The sequence below is a fragment of the Gobio gobio genome (genome assembly GCF_949357685.1).
Source record: "Gobio gobio genome assembly, chromosome: 20".
NCBI lineage: Eukaryota > Metazoa > Chordata > Actinopteri > Cypriniformes > Gobionidae > Gobio > Gobio gobio.
In genome coordinates this window covers 44,973,287-44,991,676 of record NC_137113.1, presented here as the reverse complement: position 1 = coordinate 44,991,676, position 18,390 = coordinate 44,973,287, and the positions used below count along the sequence as shown (strand labels likewise).

General features: G+C 37.5%; 1 protein-coding gene across 2 annotated transcripts in view; it reads right to left on the bottom strand.

Annotated features, from left to right (window-relative positions):
* Positions 1-18,390, bottom strand: part of rfng (RFNG O-fucosylpeptide 3-beta-N-acetylglucosaminyltransferase) — a 45,225-nt gene that overhangs the window by 5,680 nt on the left and 21,155 nt on the right. For both annotated transcript variants that reach the window (XM_079801670.1, XM_079801671.1), the window contains exons 3-8: positions 9,591-9,639; positions 9,276-9,378; positions 8,281-8,434; positions 6,265-6,350; positions 5,786-5,951; positions 1,628-1,713 (exon numbers count right to left, since the gene is read on the bottom strand). In XM_079801670.1, the coding sequence (XP_079657796.1) occupies positions 1,628-1,713; positions 5,786-5,951; positions 6,265-6,350; positions 8,281-8,434; positions 9,276-9,378; positions 9,591-9,639 (644 nt within the window). The remainder of the gene's footprint in view (positions 1-1,627; positions 1,714-5,785; positions 5,952-6,264; positions 6,351-8,280; positions 8,435-9,275; positions 9,379-9,590; positions 9,640-18,390) is intronic.

The following is an 18,390-nucleotide window of genomic DNA, read 5'->3' as shown; positions in this document are numbered from 1 at the left end:
TGGTGGAGGGATGCTGATAAACTGTCAGCACACAGCTGCATATATATATATATATATATATATACCTCTTATTGTTGATTAGCTGAGTGCTCTCCACTTGTGTCAATTATCTGAACGTGCTCCTTGTTAATAAAACATCCTTTAAAGCCACAGTATGTAAGCTTCGCCACTAGAGTTTCACGCTTATTCATAACAAAGGCGTAGCTTGATGACGGCGTGAAGGAGCGTGGGATTATGGGAGATGTTGTCTTCAGCTCCACAGCCGATGGAAAGGAATCCGACGGCAGACTCGAGGCAGAAGTCATGTTCATGGATGAGCTAATGTATTAAAGTTTTATTACCGTCACAGTGGTTTGAAGCAGGACGCGCTGAGACCCGTGGGAGTGACTGCTAATGAAAGAGCTGCGTGAAACTCTTTAAGCGCAAGTCAACTTGCTTACCGCTGACTGCCGGAAGCTAGTTATTTTTAGGCCGGTCGCAATAATCAATATATCGCAAAATATATGTACATGACCTCAATAATTTTTTGTGATGCAATATATCGTCCATTATGTTTACATGATAATGAATGTCACCAACATTTTACTCGGTTGTGCTGTCATCTTGTATGTTTTCCGTGACGGAGGCGAAAGTGGTTCTCAGGCAGTTCGTTCATACACAGAGCGGTTATCCACAGGTGAAGAAAAGGCGCCATTTGAGGCGTTATAGTGTTTTTCTGACAACTACTGACAGTTTGGAAGAATAAGCCCAAATGGACTCGATTTCAAAGCCGCAATCCCCTGTCCCGCTGCACATATGTCAACGCAGAATGACAAGTGTTAAAGCCGTTTCACAAGGGAAAATGTTTATTTACTATTTATTCATTTGATTTTATTTAGGATAATATATTTTTTATGATCTAAAGGATCTAAAAGGTTGTCATTTGAAAGTGTGTAGGTCTACTTGCATTATTATGCTGTTATATTAGGATTATATATATTCAGTGGCATAAAATAGTCTTAAAATGACAATAATATCGTTTATCGCAATTATTTCTGGAACAATATATAGCGAACAAAAAAAAAGTAGTTATCGTGACACGCCTAGCTATTTTAGTCTATAAATTTTTAAATGTGGATATTTTTCTTACACAAATGCAGCACTTCGCTTCAGAAAGCCTTTATTAACCCCTGGAGCCGCGTGGAGCAGTTATATATTATGATGGATAAAAAATTAAAAAACTTAAAAAATTACACAACCATTCACTGCCATTATAAAGTTTGGAAGAACTTTTTTAATATAACTCTGATTGTATTTGTCTGAAAGAAGAATGTCATATACACCTAGGATGACTTGAGGGGGAGTAAATCATGGGGTAGTTTTCATTTTTGGGTGAACTAACCCTTTAAGCAGCGAGTTAAGTCGTTGCACGAGAAACGCACCCCAGAATATTACTGACAGACTGGGAGGAGAGGAGCTGCAACAATGTCAAATATGTGAAGAGCCCAAAAACAAAATCAAGCCTTTGTAAATGAGCACAAAATGGCCTCTTTAGTAAAATCCAGCACTGAACCTTTATTTTTAAGTGATAAAAAACGATGTGGTTTAACACAGTATATATTTGGTGTGCATGTATGTGTCTGTGTACCGTGAAGGGTCTTCAGCCAATGAGAACACTCCCCCAACACTGACCACATTCCTCCTGTTCTCGAATCCACCATAACTGAGGGTCACCTATGGAGGAAAGCAAAGCAACATAAAACTGTGAGGATCTCAATCATAAGAGGCATCATGGGATTGGAGTTGGCAGGTATTATGCAAGTAAGATATATATTTACACAGATGGGCAAAGTAGTTGGGTGGGAGTAATCTGGGATCAAAGCCAAGCTCTCAATAAATGCTGGAAGTGTACACTTGTTTTGACAACCAGGGTGCTACAATATTAACCCTGTAAAGCCTGACATATGAAAAATCAGCTTTTCGACAACAAATCTTATATACAATTATAAAACGGTAAAAAAAAATATATGATAGTATAGTTTGGTGAGAATATGAAGCTGACACTTGAGACATTTATATGTCTTGATATTTAAATTCTTAGTTTTATGATCAAAGCTCTGTAGTTTTAAAACATATAATGCAATGCAATACAATGATAATTGAGATAAATAAACCTTATAAGCCTGATGATCATATCTGATACTCACGTCAAAATGATTTTTCTTAAAAATTAAACATAAGTTGCTTCAGTCTAGTAATATTACTAACAATACAAGTGCTATTCTTACATGTTTACTTTATAAAAATCAGTAAAGACCAGGGGCCTCATTTATAAACGTTGCGTACGCACAAAAGAAGGCGTACGCCACTCTCTACGCAATAATTGGTATTTATGAAAAGCAAACTTGACGGGAAAATGTGCGGTCCTTCACGCAAGCTCTGACCCAGGCGTATGCACAAAAACGGGTGAAATGAGAAATGGCGACACCGTCGGCAGATGGAAGAAACATGTGAAAGTGTGTGAAACTGTAGACCGTTGTGTAAAAGAAATGGCAATACTGCCTCTCATAAATAACACGAAGACTTCACAAAGCAAGTCTTACAATTAACAGCCTACACGAACACACGTTTGATCGATCTGCAGTGTAAAACAAACAAAATCAAACGAAAATTACAACAGAAATGCAAAAAAAAAAAAAAAAAAGTGAAATATGTTCTGCAAAAATATTGACATGTTATGCAATTCATCCTCATAAATAATATTGTAAACAGAACGAAATAATGTACAAAACTGATATTCTCGTCAATGTGTCCGTCTGGCGGAGCAGATATAGATGCAATTAGATAGACAGATAGATAGATAATTAGGGAGATATATAGATAAATAGATAAATAGATGTATTAATTGTCCACTGGGGAAAGTTGTTTTCATAGTAAAAATTTCTTCATCAGCTACGGAATCATGGTATTCATGCAAATGCCTTTAGTTTGTTTTATTTTCGATAAAATAACATATGACGTATGTCTCAACCATTCAGAAAGCTGCAAGAAATTACATTTGCACTGAACTATTTCCCATTTCCACGTAGATAATAGGGATAGGGATTAATAGGGATTCCCCAATAATTGCTGCCAGTCTCTCATCAAGAGGGGTCCGCTCCGGTGTCCTCTTTCCCCCACCCGTGGCAGACACACTCTGGTGATGGAGCGCTAGACGCTTTTTTGCCTCGACTTTGATGTCCGACCATTTATTTATTTTTTCGGCCACGGTCCGAGGTTGTGAGGCTACGGCATTTACGGCGTCTGCAACCTTTTGCCACTCATTAGTAATGCCCACACTGTGCCCTCCAAAAAATATTTCAATCAATTTCCACACCAACGATAATTTCTACTTCACATTGAGTGAAGTTACGTTTTTTTGATTTCCTCTCTGTATTTGCCATGATTTCGCAATCAATGAATATTAACTTGTGGGCGTTTCACTGACTTTTTATGGGCAACTATGGACGTGACATGAAGCCGCCAAAGCTGCGCTACATTTAGAATTGATTGTGATTTATTAAGGGAAAACTGCGTAGGATGTGCGTGCGCACGGTTTTATAAATCCGAATATTTCTGTGCGTACGCACGTCCTATGTTTCATCCGTACGCCACTTCTGACGCAAATCCTACGCAAAGTTTTATAAATGAGGCCCCTGAAGGTGGACATTTTTACAATTATACTCAAAGGCCTTTTACTAGCTAAAAAAAGTATGAACTATCAATCAGACGACAGAAGGCATGTAGTAGATTGTGTGCAACAGGTTTTTTGAACAATGTTTTGATCATATTGATAATTTAGAAGCCTTTGAATTCTGTGCGTCAAATATATTACAGTAAGCTTTAAAGGAACACGCCAATATTTTTGAAAATAGGCTCATTTTTCAACTCCCCCAGAGTTATAAACAGTTGAGCTTTACAGTTTTCGAATCCATTCAGCTGATCTCCGGGTCTGGCGGTAGCACTTTTAGCATAGCTTAGCATACATCACTGAATCTGATTAGACCGTTAGCATCTCACTCAAAAAAAAAGACCAAAGAGATTTGATATTTTTCCTAATTAAAGCTTGACTCTTCTGTAGTTACATCATGTACTAAGGCAGACGGTAGGGCTGTACGATTAATCGAAAAATAACCGAAACCGACATTCAGAACCTCTAATCGACGTATTTTTCCCATGTCGGTTATTTCGGTTTTCACGTGACTCCACCCCGTCAGTCACATCAAGTGCAGTTTGCAGGCACACAGAGATGCAGGAGCAGTTATCTGTGTTTATAGATGCTCAGAATCACTATAGCAGCTGCATGTTTTACACAGTTTATACAGGTCAGTTAATTGCTGTTCTTATAGCCTATACGCGCTGCCACCGACACACACACACACACACACACACAGACCCGAGGCCCCGAAGCCGCTTTCAATTTCGTGCTCATAAAGTTTGTCAAGTATGCGTTTAAAGGCTTGCCAGTTTCAACATTTAAAGCGATTGTGCACTATTCAAAAACAACAATATGGAAAACGTCTCCGTTCAGTGCTCAGCTTTTTTCTGTGACACAGAGAGCCGAGCCGTGTCGCGTCTCTGATAACGCGCGCGCGCGCCCTGAAGGCAGATCTTTCACCTGCGTCCTCACAAAGCTTGTCATTTGTATGTGGTTTAAGCCCTGTCAGTTTGAACATTAAAGCGAGTTTCGACCATCAGATGTGTATTATGTTGAACTAATGCCTGATATATTGTGACAAACGAACACTCAGACAGAAGCTCGCACATCCCGTGAAGATCGCGCGCAGAGGAGCACAGAAACGCAGTGTCAACACTGTCCTCTGACTAAAGTAAAGACACTAAAGGAGCTCAGAAACTCAACCGTTATAGGCATACATTTTAATACCTTTGCAGTAAGTACAAACCACAGCTTGATGAATAATGAATAGAGACGGTACGAGTAATTCACACACACAATCACTCTCTCATTGATGCATTCAGATAAATGTAATGTAGGCCTACTGTGTTAATTTATCTGTATCTGATGTACAACAAACAGAAATCTGCCCTATAGACAATAACTGCTGAAAGTGAACCGTTTCCTTCAAGTATTTTAAAATCACAAAGAAATGCACTTTTTCATTAGAAATTTTTTTCCCACCTTTAATAGTAGAAAATATTTACAGTACAAACCTTATCAGTGAACTTACTCAACCTTATGAGGGCAAAAAAAAAAACAAAAATAGCAAAATAATCGTTCATTAATCGTAATCGAGGTCAAATGTTCAATTAATCGAGGTTTTTATTTTTGGTCAAATCGTTACAGCCCTAGCCAACGGAAAATGAAAAATTGCGATTTTCTAGGCCGATATGGCTAGGAACTATACTCTCATTCCTGCGTCATAATCAAGGAACTTTGCTGACGTACCATGAGTGCAGCGGCGCAATGATATTAAGTTTTAAATAGGAAAAATATCGACAGTCTTTGGTCATTTTTTGAACGTGATGCTAACGGTCTAATCAGATTCAATGATCTATGCTAAGCTATGCTAAATGTGCTACAGCCAGACCTGGAGATCGGCTGAATGGATTCGAAAACGGTAAAACTCAACTGTTTAGCTCTAGGGGAGTTGGAAAATGATAATTTTCAAAAATAGTGGTGTGTTCCTTTAACATCTATACAAGTGTAACTGTTAAAAACAAACGTACAGCATCTCTATTATACGTTATGCTGAACATTTGGGAAAATCCCCGCTCATTTATCCCAAGGTGCTCTCAGTGATCTGACCTGTTTGAGTATGTTGTCTGTAGGGAGTCTCTGGAGATTCTCCAGGTGTGAGTGGAACAGGCCTGTGTGTGTCAGAGGAACTTCCAGCAACGCCTCGATGATGTAACCAACCGTACAGTCGTCTGGGAGGCGGATCTTCTCTGCAGTCGTAATGAAGTTTCCAAGACTGTGAGAGAGAAAGAAATTTAATTTAGTGTAAAAATCAAAACTATCGATTTGTATGTAAATCTGTTTTAGAGGCCTATAAAAAGCTGTTACACATGATTTGTGTCTTGAATATATAATTATATGGTGTGGATATCAAAACCTTTGCATAGTCAGTCATGTGCTTGCTTGAAAAAAGCTGACAACAATGCCGGAGGATGCGTTTACATGCAAAGGTGATCAGGGGTAACAGGCATAATGTATGTATGAGAAATACCTTGTTTAACAGCATAATCCGTGTAAGATCACTGAGCAAAGGGTAAGTGTGAACATACCTTGCCCATGGACTCATTTTGAGCGCTAAACCTCGGCTGATGCAGAATCCAGCTCCTCCAGTGGCAAACCAGAACTTCACAGACACCTGCAGAGCATAGATGAGATTCAGAAACTACCATTCAAAAGTTTTTCCCCCCAAAGAAATTCATACTATTTATTAATGTTACAAAAGCTTTCCATTTCGAAGTAATGCTCTTTTGAATTTTCTATTCATCAAAGAATCCTAGAAATTTTTTTTTTTAAACAGCACAACTGACACTTTTCTGAAGGATCATGTGACACTGAAGACTGGAGGAATGATGCTGAATATTCAGCTTTGAATAAATTACATTGTCAAATATATTCAGAGAAAACAGGCACTGTACATTGAAATAATATTAATGTTGATTTATGATCAAATAAATGCAGCCATGGTGAGCAGAAAAGACTTTTCAAAAACATTAAAAAAATCTTACCGATGGCAACATTTTGAAAGGTAGTGTATAGTAATCGTGATCAACACTATTCACAAAGGCAACAAAACAATGGCAAAACCCCCCTGTAATTTCACCACAGACGAGGACAATAACTTTTTTATAGCTTGCAGACAAAACATACCTGAGATCCTATTTTACTTTAAGAATTACATTTTAGTACACAATAGTAATATATTTCTGTCATAATATCTTCAAGTTAAACCAGACTTTAATTTTGACGTTTTGTTGCAAAGATCTTTTCGTTTCAGTTTCAGTGTGTATTAATAATCAATACTTTTTTGTGATGCAATATATCGCCCATTATGTTTACATGAAAATGAATTTCAACACCCCTACAATGAACGGCCAAAATGCATAAAAAGATTTCCGTTTTCAGTTGAAAAGGGTGTTGTGTAAACTAGGGCTTAGATCGGGCTCAAAAAAAAATCAAGCCTGACCCTAACCGAACCGGCCCGGCACATTAACTGTAATTATGAGCCCGAGCCCGATTTAAACCAGACCCTTTTTTAATACGTGGGTGTTCTGACGAGAACGAGCCTGTAATGAGCGAAGCGGAGCGGTGTGACGATCAGCTCAATAATCCGCTCTATGCCAGCGCTCCACTCATGAACCCTCACCGGTAAAGTGACGTTCGCTCAAATCCCGCTCAGACATGACATTTATCTGTACTGTAGCCATTTAAACAATGTATTTTGTTTCATATTTATGTTTAAATATTATAATGTTATATTTAAATTTCATCTGACTATGAAAAGTGCAAAAATGCGAGTGGGTCAGAAATGATTTTGGAGGTTATTATATTTTGTTTAATATTAAGTTTCGTTTTGTAGAAAGCCTTTCTTTAAAGTGAATTTCGTTTTGTATAAATTGTATCTTAATTTTAATCAATGTTTCTTCAGCCAATTGCCTGGATTTAATAAATAAGAAGCAAATAGACTATAGCAGACAATAATCATGACATGGAGGCGCGGGATCACTTTCATTGCACATGAACAGGAGCGCGTCTCATAAATAAACTCAGCAGCTACTGCCTCACAGACATGAGAAATATGTGTATATAAAGCTTGAAATGTCCACTTTTAAATGAAACAATTCGAAATGAAAAGAAATAGGCTAGTTACTGGCGTCTCAGAGTGGTCCTGTTCAGAATGCTGCGCTTCATCACTGCATGTGCTGCGAGTTTAACACGCATGTTTAGACTAATCCTGACGTGAGCAACTTTGCAAATGAATCAATGTCCTTTTTTATTCACAATCTCCTCATCGCTGCCAGGTGCAGAACTCACGTTCACATGTGTGCGTGTGTTCTGATGTCACAAAACCGAACCCCACAGCAATGCACTGTTTACTGGTCACCTGTAGGACTTTATCAAGGCATATGATAGGCTGTTTATGATCCAGGGACGGTGCACGCTTGAGGGTTGCTCACGTAACCAAACATGTTGTGGTCATGTTATGTCTATTTACTTTAATAATGCATTTAAGTGAAACTATTAAGCATTATATTGAAAAAAATGTCTATCGCTATCGAAAAGCTCACCGATCCGTCGCTCTTGACCCTCTCAGCGGCCTCTATGGGGTGGTCCAGACTGGGTCTGCCCAGGTACACATCCTGTGTGTGCGAGTAGGACGACAGCAGCTCCAGCAAACTGGGCAGGATCACATAGTTATCATCATCCACGTGACAGAACCACCTGGAAAACAGACACCACATGAAACCACTGCCTCTATAATATCTAACATCTTTAGAAGGCTGTTAATTACACTAATGTTCAAAACTTCATTATGAATTTTACAATGTAACTGAAAGAAGTCTCTTCTGCTCACCAAGCCTGCATTTATTTGATCAAAAATACAGTAAAAACTGCAATATTGTGAAATTAAATGAACTGTTTTCTATGTAATTTATTCCTGTGATTAAAGCTGAATTTTCAGCATCATTACTGCAGTCTTCAGTGTCACATGATCCTTCACAAATCATTCTAATATAATTTCTTATTATTATCAGTGTTGAAAACAGTTTGTGCTGTTTAATATCTTTGAGAGAAACTGTGATGTATATTTCAGGAATCTTTGATGAATAGAAAGTTCAAAAGAACAGCAAAAAAAGTATTTCCTGTCACTTTTGATACATGTAATGCTATTTTTTTTTTTTTTTTTTTTTTTTTTTTCAATGGTAGTGTATCACAGTTTCCACACACAAAAAAAAGCAGCACAAACAACACTCAACACTGATAATAATCATAAATGTTTCTTGAGCAGCAAATCCTCATATTAGAATGATTTCTGAAGGATCGTGTGACACTGAAGACTGGAGTAATGATGCTGAAAACTCTTAACAGGAATACATTTTAATGTCTAATAATATTTCCCAATATTAGCTTTGGTGAGCATAAGAGACTTTTCTCAAAAACACTTTTGAGAATGAAAAATCTGCTGATGATGACTCCATGATAACTGTATGCCATGATGATTTCATGCATTTTTCCATTTAGTGGCATGATTCAAAATGTGGCATACAAAGATGAACTCAACTTTTTTTGTGACTCGATGAACTTGTCATACTCCACAGACATCTTGCAGCACAGGGCTTGACGCGTGTGCGCCGCAGAGCAGTTGGTGTTGATGATGTTGAGCCCTTGAGGATACAATGACAGACCACTTATGGTTTTATGATATAGATGTTTACACATTACATAATTTCACATGACACTCAATCATGATGAAATGAAGCATGAATATGAGGTTCTTCTAACTAGGCATGCCAGGATGGTCGGCTAGTCGAGTAGTGAGATTTTATTATGGGATCTAGATTTTTTTTATCTTAATATTAAGCTCAAATTACAATACCTGTTTTCTGCCTGAGCTCCTTATCCTCCCCATCAGTGAAGATAAACGTCTGAAAAAGAGAAAGAAACAATCTGCAGGAGCCGGAGATGCAGTGGCAACAACTGTAAAACACCTGTGAGGCTGAAATTACACATTTTGGTCAGGGACTCACAACCTTTTTGTCCGCCAAACCCCTTTGACCTTCAAGAACCCACTGAGGTTTCAGGTTAATATTTGTAATAATTTAAAGGGCTGGTAAAACACATTCTTTTGAAGGCTTGACTGTGTTTGTGGGGTGCACTGTAACATGTGTTCATGCTTCGTTTAAAAAAAAAATTGCCTTATTTGTCATATATTTGACCTTTATTCTACACTGCTCTGTCCCTCCTTGTAAAACGGTCTGATGCTTTCCGGGTTGTATGAAGCCAGTCCCTCAAAAATACGCGATGGGCTCAGATTGGTTAGCTGGCCCAGTGTGTTGTGATTCGCTAACCGCAGTGCACGATTATCGGAAACGTCACGCCCCTTACCTTTACCGGTAGACTGTGCTTTGGTCAGTATTAGAAACAACGGCATCAATAAAACCATATGAGCCCGAATCAGACCCAGAACATTTGAGTGAAGATGATCGAGCAGAACCTGTTCAGTCCTCAAGAGTAAAGACTGCGGATCTATAATGATCGCTACTGAATGGCACTTTAACTTTTGTATAGCCAAATATCTGTCGCAAGAACTAACCCAAAACGAACACTAAGCACTGGCTTTAACTAGTAAGTTAGCCAAATCACACACACAACCATGTTTAGCAAGCCTGTAGATAAACAATACATAAAAGCTCTAATCAAAGAATCATTTACACTAATGCCAGGTTCGCTGTTGAGATTTTAACGTTAGTGTTTGTAACGTTAGGTAGGGCTGCACGATATGAGGAAAAGCTGCGATGTGCGATAACATTGTTTAATATTGCGATGACGATATGACTTGCGATAAATATTCAAATGTGAATGTTAGCTATACTGTTCCATGTCTTAGTGCTTTAATAGGTCGTGTTCAGTGTTGGGCAGTAACGGAATACATGTACCGGCATTACATATTCAGAATACATATTATGAGTAACTGTGTTCCGTTACAGTTACAATTTAAATAGTTGATATTTAGAATACAGTTACATTGTTGAAATCAATGGATAACATTAACCATACTTCTCTGTTTCATGAGTTTATTTACTCTCTAAATAAATTAAGGCAACTCAATGCATTTCTCAGAACGCCCCAATATGAAAACGAAAAAATGCACAGTTTGCGTGATCAGTCACAATGGAGTCGGAGAGGAGCAGCGGGAGCTAGAGGTAGAGATGGAGCCAGAACAACAGAGCCAGGGCAAGAAATCGTTTTTATCTTGGAAATTCAAACAGCTTTTTTATATTAAAGAAAGAGAAGGGAGAACGAAATATAACACGCAGTGGTTGGGGTGGCAGCTATACACGCACACACGCCTATATTTTTTTTATATAGCCTATATTATATATATATATATATAAATTCGTTATATATTCGTTAAATATATTATTCGTTTATATTTTTTATTTTCAAAATGTAGGCTATTTAATTGAGATTGACGTGTGTGTAATATATATATATATATATATAGGGAGTGCAGAATTATTAGGCACGTTGATTTTCTGATCATATTTTTTTTCCAGGCACATTTGACCAATTCCAAACCACAGTAATCCTAATAACTACTATTGATTTAGTATTTAATAATGTATAAGTGATATATAATTGTTGATGAAGGCTGGAAATGAAAATCACCTTATATTCAGGTGTGCAGAATTTTTAGGCATGTTTTCTTTTACAGATAAATTGAGCCAAAAAAGAGATTTAACTCAGACTGAAAAGTCAAAAAGTATTAAATGCCCATGAGCAGGATGCAATACTAATGCAATACTAGACATTGCAGTTAACTTTGCAGTACGTTTTGGGAGTTCATTTTTAGTCCATCCTGAAGTCCGTTTTGCAGAGATGGACTAAAAATGAACTCCCAAAACGTACTGCCAGATTCTGGAAGATGAATTCTTCAAACAGTGGTACTAGAGGATGTGGTGCTGGTCCTTCAAGAGTCACTCTCAACCTATAAAACCTATAAAGCCTATAAAAAAACCTTCTTCATGTATTTTACAACACTTCAGCTTATGATTCTTATCTAGTGGGGGTCATTTTTTAGGATTCTTTACCTAACTGAAGTCTCTGAGATCCTGACACCTGCACTTCTGGAGACTCCAGGTAGGTTGCAGCTTTGGAAAATGGTGGCGCTGGAGACTAAAGGGTTCCTGATGGTTTCACCCTTAATTCTTCACCTTAATTCTTAATTCTTTTGCTGTTAACAGGTGTCTTTTCTTCACCACCTGTTTTTGTCTGACCCTGCTGACCCAACGAGCATTTCACTGTCCAGTGGTCATGCCTTAACTGCAATGTCTAGTATTGCATTAGTATTGCATCCTTCTCATGGGCATTTAATACTTTTTGACTTTTCAGTCTGAGTTAAATCTCTTTTTTGGCTCAATTTATCTGTAAAAGAAAACATGCCTAATAATTCTGCACACCTGAATATAAGGTGATTTTCATTTCCAGCCTTCATGAACAATTATATATCACTTATACATTATTAAATACTAAATCAATAGTAGTTATTAGGATTACTGTGGTTTGGAATTGGTCAAATGTGCCTGGAAAAAAAATATGATCAGAAAATCAACGTGCCTAATAATTCTGCACTCCCTGTATATATATATATATATATATATATATATATATATATATATATATATATATATATATATATATATATATATATATATATATATATTAGGGGTGTAACGATTCGTTTTAACAACGATACGATTCGTATCACGATTTGAGGTTGTCGATACGATTCAAGGACGATATTGGTTAATTTAGAACGATACGATCCGAAACGATTCAGTGACTTGAAATCGATTCAGTAACTTTTTAGCCAAAAATTGTGTGACTGAAATAAATATCTGGATACTGGTCAGTGCAGGTGAAATTTTGCAGGTTGTTTCTTGTAAGGGAATCCGGTATATCAATTAATTATGGATATAAACAAACAAGTAAACAACAATTAATGGCAAATGCATTCAAATTTTATTTGAATAAAGTGCAACCAACAGTTTAGGTTGAATTAACAGGAAGATAACCTTTTCTGCTCTCATTTTCAATATTCAATACATATTCAATAAAAGCACAGTAAGTGCAACCAACATTTCAACAGTAGGTTAAAGCTACACTGTGTAACTTTTTTAGTCTATTCTTAGCTAAAAACACTTAGTTCTTTCAAAAATATATGTGCTCATTAATGTATATTTACTTCTTTCAAGTAATAAAGTATTCTCGTAAGTTTATAATATGCCATTGAAAATACATAAGGTAATGGGATCTAACGGTGGTCGCCATGTTGCCCCTCCATCTTGAAAGTACATTAGCCAAAGAGGGACATACCCGTAAATTCAAGCTTCGCCTTTGGCGTTTTAACCAGTTTTAACACTTGATGGCACTGTACAAAATTCTCTGCCTCGCGCATGTGCGCGTCAACTTGTTCAGACTTGTCTGGTGCATGTGCAGAGAGTTTTCATCTCAGCAGCTCCAGTAACAGTTATACGGAGTTTTCCTGGCTTGTTTATTCCTCAAAAGTCTGTTTTTCCTTGTGTGGTATTTCTGTGCGTTAATAACTCCGTAAGTAATAATATTTATTGTCATTGTAGATGTGTTTCAGAGTGTGTCATCGCGTAATTCAGTTGATGTCACCTCAGAAGTATTTTTGTGTCAACATACAATAGCGTAATGCTCACCTATTTGAATAATCATTCAGTTATTTTGTTATCAACAATGTTTATTAGTTTATAGAAAATATTTGCTTGTAATGTATGTTGATGGAAATATGTATCAGGTCTGATCGGCATATTAACAATTGTTATACAGAGCGCACTGCAGTGCTAACGTTAAAGCGGCGCACACACTTTTGTAACCGGACACCGCTTGTTAGCAGCGGCAGCTCCGCTCCTTTTAATGCAGCTGCCTTTAGCGCCTATATATGGTACAATAAGCTCTGGTTTACGGTTACATTATACAAATGTAACTTATAAGTATAGTTATACAGTTCTTAACTGTGTATGTATATTTACCATCCTCATTTGTTCTCTCACAGAAACCACATTTATGTACATATCCACGCAAACCTGTTTATGCCTTGCAATTGGATGACTGAATAAACATTACTATCATCAAAGTTCACTCTGGATTAGCTGCAGTTCTTTCTAGCCGAATAATTAGGCCAGTTGAGTTCCAACCATCCCACTGCGCACAGAATATCCCACAGGCACCGTGTCTGGACGAATGTGGACGAGGTCAAACTGGAAGCCATGTTAATCTTGGTCTAAATCGGCCACCGTAGGAGTTAAAACGAAATCGGAATTGAGAGGAACAGAAACTAATATTCACTGGATGGTCATATACCTTTTCACCACTAGATGGGGGAAAATATCACACAGTGTAGCTTTAACCTGCTACTTCTGCTTTTGTTTTCCAACATAAAAATATTACAATATTAATATAAAAAATAAAGTGCAACTAACTTCTCTTCAGGTTTAATTAATAGTAAGTTTACCTGCTACTTTTGCTGTTGTTTTTCAACATTAAAATAATACAAATACAATATTAATATCAAAAATAAAGTGCAACCAACATTTCTTCAGATTGAATAAACTGGCCTGCTACTACTCTCAGTTTAATAAACAAACAATATTTAACAAAAGATAAAATGTAACCAACTACTCTTCAATGACTCTACAGATTTCTTTTTCAAAAATATCAACATGATCTGACCGCAGAACACTTCTCTGTGCGTTCACTATGTCGCCAGCAGTATTAAAAACTCGCTCTGCTGGCACACTGGTGTCAGGAATGCACAGGTAACAAGCAAGGGTTGAAAGTACAGGTAGCGCTTTCTCCTGGTGGCTTGATCATTTCTCGCTCGTTGGCTTCTCCTCTGCCATGCGCCATGCTATGTTTTGTTTTCTCAAGCCCCGTTCACACCGCCAGCAACACGCAGCGACAAAGCGACACGATCCCATTCATTTCAATGAGCGCTGCTGCTGGTGCGTTGCGATGATGTCACAGATAGGCAGACTGAATCGAGTAACGTTTAACGCCTTTATCATTAAAAGTGCTAAGAAAAAACATCCATATAAAGTCTGACGTGCTTAAATCCAATGCGTTATTTCCTATGATCGATACAATCGATTGATTACCTTTTAAAACGATGTTAGATCGATATATGTCGTCCGGAAGGCCAACTTGCCAAGCACAGATCGATGTAGTTAGATCATAGGAAAATAAATCGATACATCGATGTAGTAGATGAATCGTTACACCCCTAATATATATATATATATATATATATATATATATATATATATATTGCAAACTATGCAATGCATCTATAAACTGAATATAATTTGTATATTCATGTGTTTTGGGACAATATGTAATTGTAAAAAGACGTGTAATAATATTTTCTTAAGATTGTCTCATATTTCTTAAAAATATCCAGACTAAAAACGAGAGAAATTCGCTAAAATATAATTAAAACCTCTATTCTGGGTCTCAGGAGGATATTTCTGTCTCGAGCAGAGTGGCATTTATATTTAGATGTCACTTCCTAAACTTTGCGGCGTGCGATTGGCCATCGGTCCCCTTAGCAATAATAGTTTTATTCAATGAATGTTACAGACTGTAGCCTCGAAAGCAAGCCAAGATCGCTACGATCACTAAAATGCTGTTGCTTTGTCAGTTCATCGCGATCTCACAAAGCTCCGTTATAAAAATTAAGTTGTCAACAAGCCTAAAACGCTGCCGTTTTGAGCGGTGAGATTCTGATCACGTTCAAGAGATCAATAACTATATCTGTGATTGCAATCATTGGCTGCATTAATCAACGCTGCAAACACTCGCTGTAATAGATGCATTTGACGCTCTCCAGAGGAAACAAATTTTCAAATCTGCCAAATCTGTTTCGCCAAAATTATTACAGTATCAACTGAGGGTGCTTTTGCTTGCGTTTGAGGGTGCTTAGCACTCTAGCACCCCCGTAGAACCGGGCCTGGCTTGAGCCAGCTACTAAACGCACCGTCTTCGAGCCATAGATCTTTAAAGGTACATTTTCCCATTGTGATAGCCAGGATGATTTCAATTAAACTAAGCAGTGACTCAGTATGATACAGTATGTTCGGAGTTCGCGCGGGTTTCTGTGAAAGTCCTTCCGACAAGTCTGTATGCTGCCGCATGGACCTTGTAGTTCTGGAACGCCAGATTCCTCATACAGAACTACAACAGGCGAAACAAATGAATGCCATTGCCGCCGCGAGCGCATTTCGATGGAAGAACAAATTAATGGACGAGCATATCAATTTAAGACGTGGCTAAATGGTTTTTATGACCTTGTATGGAAAATCTGGACGTTTTTATGACTTTTTATGGCCTTAAATTCTTATTGTTAAATTTTTTACTTTTTATGACCCCGCGGAAACCCTGATATATTTATTTATTAGAGAGAGAGAGAGAGAGAGAGAGAGAGAGAAAGAGAGAAAGAGAGAAAGAGAGAAAGAGAGAGAGAGAGAGAGAGAGAGAGAGAGAGAGAGAGAGAGAGAGAGAGGTTTCGCTGAATGGATGAATCGGTTGAGTGATTAATTCAATGACTCACTCATATGAGAGAGAGAGAGAGAGAGAGAGAGAGAGAGAAAAAAAAAAATCACAAAATTTTTAAAGGAACAGATAATGCTCTGTGCATCCTGACCCTATATTCCCTCAAAATGTCCATCCAAAACACAAGCCACAAGCATCGGGAGACGAGCAGCACCCCTGATCAGAGGGACAAAACAATCTCTGGATCAAAGACTGGCTTTCTCATGATGTTTCTGGCCAACAGAGCGAACATAAAATATGGTTCTGTCTATCAGATTGTCCTGTCTTAAAGGGATAGTTCACCAAAAAATGAAATTCCTGTCATTATTTATTTGCCCTCATGTCACATCAAACCTATATTCCAAGCAATCCTTCTTTCATTAAACACAAAAGCTCAATTTGTGAAGAATATCCCAGCCACTATTTTAAGCATTATGAAAATGAATAAGGACTAGTGCTGTCAAGCTACAAAAAAGCACCATACCTAAAAAACAAAACAATATTGGTCTGGTTCTCACACAAAGCTATACTTTGAATATATTATTTTATGAAAAAATTAATCATTTTGCAGAGAAAAGCTGTAAAAATGCTACAGCAAAAACCTTTTAGTTGGTTAACTGTAAGTTACTATACCATATGGTGAAAACGTTTATTTTTAGGACACTGCATTATGTATTTGTACTGCAAAATACAGTTGAAATGATGGTTTCTGTTATTGTTAATGTTTGAAGTAGATTGTATATGTCATAAGTCATATATTGTTAATATATACCAGTTAAGTACCAATATGCCATCCCATAATACCTGAAACAGTTGTCAGTTTTTTAAACATAAATTTAACAGGATATTTCTACAGTAATGAAGATTAAACAAAGACATCATTTTCAGTTTTAGATTAACGATTGCCTTTTAAATCCTCCTTATCACCTCCTCTACTGCTGTACACTGCAAAAAAATTGTCTTGTTTTCAGTCCAAATATCTAAAAAAATCTTACATTAAGAAGCATTTACTAGACAAGCAAAAGTTGTCGTCTTATTTTGGGGGAAAATAAGCAAAATAATCTGCCAATGGGGTAAGCAAAATAATCTTAATTCAAACAGAAAACAAGATTATTTTGCTTACCCCATTGGCATGGGGGATTTTTTAGATATTTGGACTGAAAACAAGACAAAAATACTAAGTAACAAAAGCATTTTTTGCAGTGTAAGGGTCACAACACTGCAAATGAAAGGGATTATTTTATATTTTGGTACATCCTGAGTTGCTTATTGTAAAACTCCTGAACAAAGCCACTGTAGAATGTTTAAGATTGTTTTTGCCAGCATTGAGGATTGAAGCTTTCCAATGTGAGTGCATGACGTTTCCAACCAAATGAAGTTTGTGTGTGCATGTAATTATCATTTGAAGATGCCCCTTGAACCATTTTCAGAAAGTGTAACTAAAAAACTGCTAAAAGTAGCAGGTTATTTAAGTAGAAAGTCATATTAGGAAAAAGGTTGAGGAGTGGACTTTGTCCCAAAGTCTTTGCAAATCTAATAGGGAAAGAATGTTTCTTCTGGCATGAGCTGGCACTTACCAAACACACAATCTAGCTTTATAAGCGAAGCAGAGTTCTTGAAATTTCTCCTGGGCATTTTGGCCCTGTTGTGCAATGGCAAAACAATGGTGCTGCGCTGCTTTACAGGTTAAGTCAATCTTGGGGCCCTAAGCGGCCCTCTGGAGAGGCCTCAGGAAGGGGGACAGTCTACTGCCCTGGCGCCTTTGGCAGTCAAGTAAACGCACTTGGATGAAAGCAAACACACGCTGTCTTGTGTCCGTGAGTCTCGGGTTGCTGAGGAACTTCCTCTTCCAGGGGGCCCGAGGGGCACCAAAACTAAACCCCCCGTTAACTATCCACACTCTTAAAAGCACCAGGCACGCCGCCAGAGAGCAGCTGCCACACTTCCTCCTCACAGGTTTACGCTGACCACTGTGTGTGTTAACACCTTTAAAGCAGCACTAGGCAACTTTTCAACCTTTATAATATATTTTCAAGACTCTTGTGATGATACATCGACTT